The sequence below is a fragment of the Orycteropus afer genome, unplaced genomic scaffold, assembly GCF_000298275.1.
Source record: "Orycteropus afer afer isolate SDZICR_OR568_19922 unplaced genomic scaffold, OryAfe1.0 scaffold00888, whole genome shotgun sequence".
In the NCBI taxonomy this organism is placed as follows: Eukaryota; Metazoa; Chordata; class Mammalia; order Tubulidentata; family Orycteropodidae; genus Orycteropus; species Orycteropus afer.
The window spans coordinates 98,696-102,481 of NW_006922475.1; the positions used below are offsets into that span (position 1 = coordinate 98,696).

Consider the following 3,786-nt stretch of genomic DNA (forward strand, 5'->3'; position numbering starts at 1 on the left):
AACTATGGGGAGGAAGTGGGAGGGGAGCTGTTGCATTGTGGTAAACTGTGGTCAATGACATGAGATAAAGTATATGTGAACTGCTGTATGGAAAGAATTTGCTCCGTAAATCTTCACCCAAATCACAATAAATTTAAAAAAAAAAAGAATTCTATCCATATGAAATAACTAGAATCTAATACTCTGTTAGGAGTTCCACATTACTCTATTAGATTTCAGTGCTCCTCATGTTGCCATAATTCAAATGTTAGAATAACCCCTTTTAAATTTCTTTAGCCCAATTGAGTTAATTTTCAATTTCTAATAAGCAGCTTTCAAATTTATTGCATTCTGTTTTCTTCCAGATGGATTTGTGGGGAGTGACAACTTAAGTGCAAAATAATTTGATTATTACAACAGAGAAAAGGAAAAGTATGTTTTGAGGTTGTGATTTCCTTGATCATTTATATACAGGCTTGCATCTATCTCTTCTTTGTCCATAGTCACAGCACACTTTGACACACAAACCAAAACAATGATGGAATGGGGTGATGTATATGTGCCATTGCTATTCTGTGAAACAATATTGGATTTAGATTATAGTTCTTTTGAATATTCAGCCAAATTCTACAAAAATCTTAGCTGAGAGGAAAAATGCAATTGACAAGTAACATTTTAAAAATAAATGTTTGGCCCATGTGTGGTGTCCCATTGACATGTTCCAAAACTTTTAATATTACTGGAAAGAAGCCACTGATGGTGGACAAAGTGACTCTAGTTTACAAAGCACGTGGGCATTCCTTTCAAAGAAAGCAAACATAAGATAATTTGAGCCCTTGTATTAAAGTAGATTCAAGTGATAAATCATGTGGGCTGAAATCTACAGATGGACTGTGACACAGCTAATTTAGTCACAACTGTCCACCACAGGGAAACTTCACAATAGATAAAGGGCTATATATCAGTTAGCAAAGCTGTCTTAAAGCCAACCCCAATGTGTTTGCAAGTAGGAGCATAATTCTATGGCTATAATCAACAAAGAAATATCAGGCCAACCCACTGAGCCCAATCAAACCCATATCTCGCTGCAGTTTTATAGAGATTAGTATATCACATGAGGCAAATGCTGTTTTCTAACTTACAATGCCACACTGCTACTTTGCAAAAAGAAAAAAAGTGTAAGCCCTGTTCTTCAACACCAGTGAAATGGAAGCATTAAGAGACATTGTGTTCTGGGTGGCTCAACAATTGTAGCATAAAATAAATGTCTTGTAAGAGAACATTTTTAAAAGTCAAGAAAACGGATAATTAGGGTTTGGAAAATAAACTATCATGATAAAAGTTAAAAAGAAAAGGGATGGGGGGGTTTCTCAGAAGACCCTGCACAGCAGGGTGTACAATGAGGCTCCCTTATTGCGCAGCTATTGCCATGGAAACCAGAGCATCTGGCGTTGGGTATTGTGACGCCAGGTCAAGACCCATTGGTCCTCTCTCCCGCAGATGCCCTCCCGAGTCTTCATGGTGCCGCTGCTTAGTGAATGAATCTGCCTTCCCGCGGAAGTGTTGACTCCAACTAACCTACCTGGAGAGACTAGGGATGACAGAACCTCAGTGTCTTGTATCAGTTCAAGTACAGCAGCCTTCGGTCCGTGATCCATCTCAGATCACCAGCAGCCTATACCTTAGTAGTGGTGTGGCTGCCAACAACAAATTGGTGCTATCTAGCAACCGTATCACCGCAGTCATCAACGTATCGGTGGAAGTGGTAAACACCTTCTATGAAAACATTCAATATGTGAAGGTCCCTGTGGTCGATGCACCCACCTCCATCCTCTATGACTTCTTTGACCCCATAGCTGACTACATCCACAGCGTAGAGATGAATCAAGGCCGCACGCTGTTGCACTGTGTCGCAGGAGTAAGCCGCTCGGCTTCCTTCTGCCTTGCCTACCTGATGAATTATCACTCCATGTCGCTGCTGGATGCCCACACCTGGACGAAGTCTTGTCGACCCATCATCCGGCCCAACAACGGCTTCTGGGAACAGCTAATCCACTATGAGTTCAAGCTGTTTAGCAAGAACACCGTACACATGATCAACTCACCAACGGGTTTAATCCCTGATATCTACCAGAAGGAGGCTGGATCGATCGTGTCAGTGTGAGCCACCCTGGTCAGCAAGATCTACCATTGCACTTATACGAAGATTGAACTTGAACTGTTCTACTGCTGTTCATAGAGAAAACCAGATGCCTTTTATAAGTGCAAGAGAAAAGGAAGGGTTGATGCTGTTTTTAACCTAATTACTACCTATCAAAAATAAAATTCTTTGAATGTAAGATGGTGAAAATATGTTTTACTGTGTGAGTGGAAGGTCATGGCTACTGAAGCCTGGCCACAGAGGAGGATGAGGATGTCCAGCTCTCATGGACCTGCCAGCAGACCCAAGTTATGTGGCAGGCCTGGAATCCTGCATCCCTTCTCCAGGCCCACTAATCCAAGAGTAAGTTCCTCAGAGTCTCACCTAGTTCTTTGGATTTTAAAGCCAGAGCTTCAGGTATCCTGTCACCTCTTGTGCTTCTCATGGTAAGTGTCAACTTACTGGAGAAGTGTTCGTCAAGAAATGCTCCAAGAGCCCTGGGGAAGCCGGAGGCCACCTCTACTGCCACTTTCAATCACAGTGGCCAAACTATAATTCTCTAGATAGGGTTTATGCATAGTTTTAAAAGAAAGTATTCTATATGCATTTTATTTGTTGTTGTTTTCAATGCTGTTCTACGTGGCAAGGTCTCAAGATGCCCTCTGTCATCCCCCACCAGGTTTTGATGAAGGGGGGGGGGTTGATGGGCAGTGGTTCTGACAGCTAGATGTACTGGCCAGCACCCAGCCCTGTCATCTCTGTTACCTCCTCCCTATGTAACTTCGGCCTTTCAGAGCCTCAGTTTCCTCACCTGTCAAAAGTAATAATAACCCGTCTCTCATCTGTGGTTGTGAGGACTAAATGATTAATTAAACTGACACATGGTACTGCTTAGTATAAACAGTAACTCTGGTTATTAATGATATCCTTTGGCCCTGCTAGTCAGAGGTCAGCACACTCATCTTCATTTTCCTCTGTATGCACAGCCCTTTATTATTTACGTTACTCTTCAAAAAACTCATCCTACATGTTTAAAAAAATAAATGGTTTAAACTCTTTTTAGACGCAACTTCAGAGGAGATCTAGATTTAAAAACCTTTTCAGAGTCCCCTTTGTGTTTAATCCATGTGTAACCAAGGTGTCATGAAGGAAGGAGTGCACTTACAGCTCCTCCCAAAGTGCCTTGTTTAGAATCACTGACCATTAGATAGAGTCAGTGCCCTGGTCTGGCTAACTACGGGGATCCATGGGGATACTTGCCAAAGGCACAAATGAAGGGGCCCCACAAGTAGGTCTTGGAATCTAGAATTGTTCAAACTCAAACTGAGATGTGGGAATCTGGCCTGGGATCAACTATTCTAATCCAGAAGTTTTCAGACAAACAATATATGAAACAAATCAAAGCACAATTGTTCAGCTGTTCCAGCTGATAAAGAGCTGTGGATCCAGAGCCCAGTGGAGCTCCAATGCCTTTTCTCTCCAAACCTACCCAACCCCCATTTTCGCAAAGGGAGTGCCTAGGGGAACTATTAGGGTGGAAAGAATGAAAATCACTGCTGTAGACATCCTTCACTTTTACAGATGGGAAAACAGGCCTACAGAGTATAAGGACCAGTGCAGCAGAGCCCCCACAAAATAGCAGAAACCTAGATGGAAAATTTCTTTCA

General features: G+C 42.2%; 1 protein-coding gene across 1 annotated transcript; it reads left to right on the plus strand.

The window, feature by feature from the left end:
• The first annotated feature begins 1,576 nt into the window (after positions 1-1,576).
• Positions 1,577-2,143, plus strand: LOC103212232 (dual specificity protein phosphatase 18-like). The gene has a single exon (XM_007958236.1). It carries the CDS (start codon positions 1,577-1,579, stop codon positions 2,141-2,143), a length of 567 nt encoding a protein of 188 aa, XP_007956427.1.
• The last annotated feature ends 1,643 nt before the right edge of the window (positions 2,144-3,786 follow it).

Excerpts from the sequence above, each read along its gene's own strand:
- LOC103212232 (XM_007958236.1), top strand. The coding sequence starts at position 1,577 with ATGACAGAACCTCAGTGTCTTGTATCAGTTCAAGTACAGCAGCCTTCG.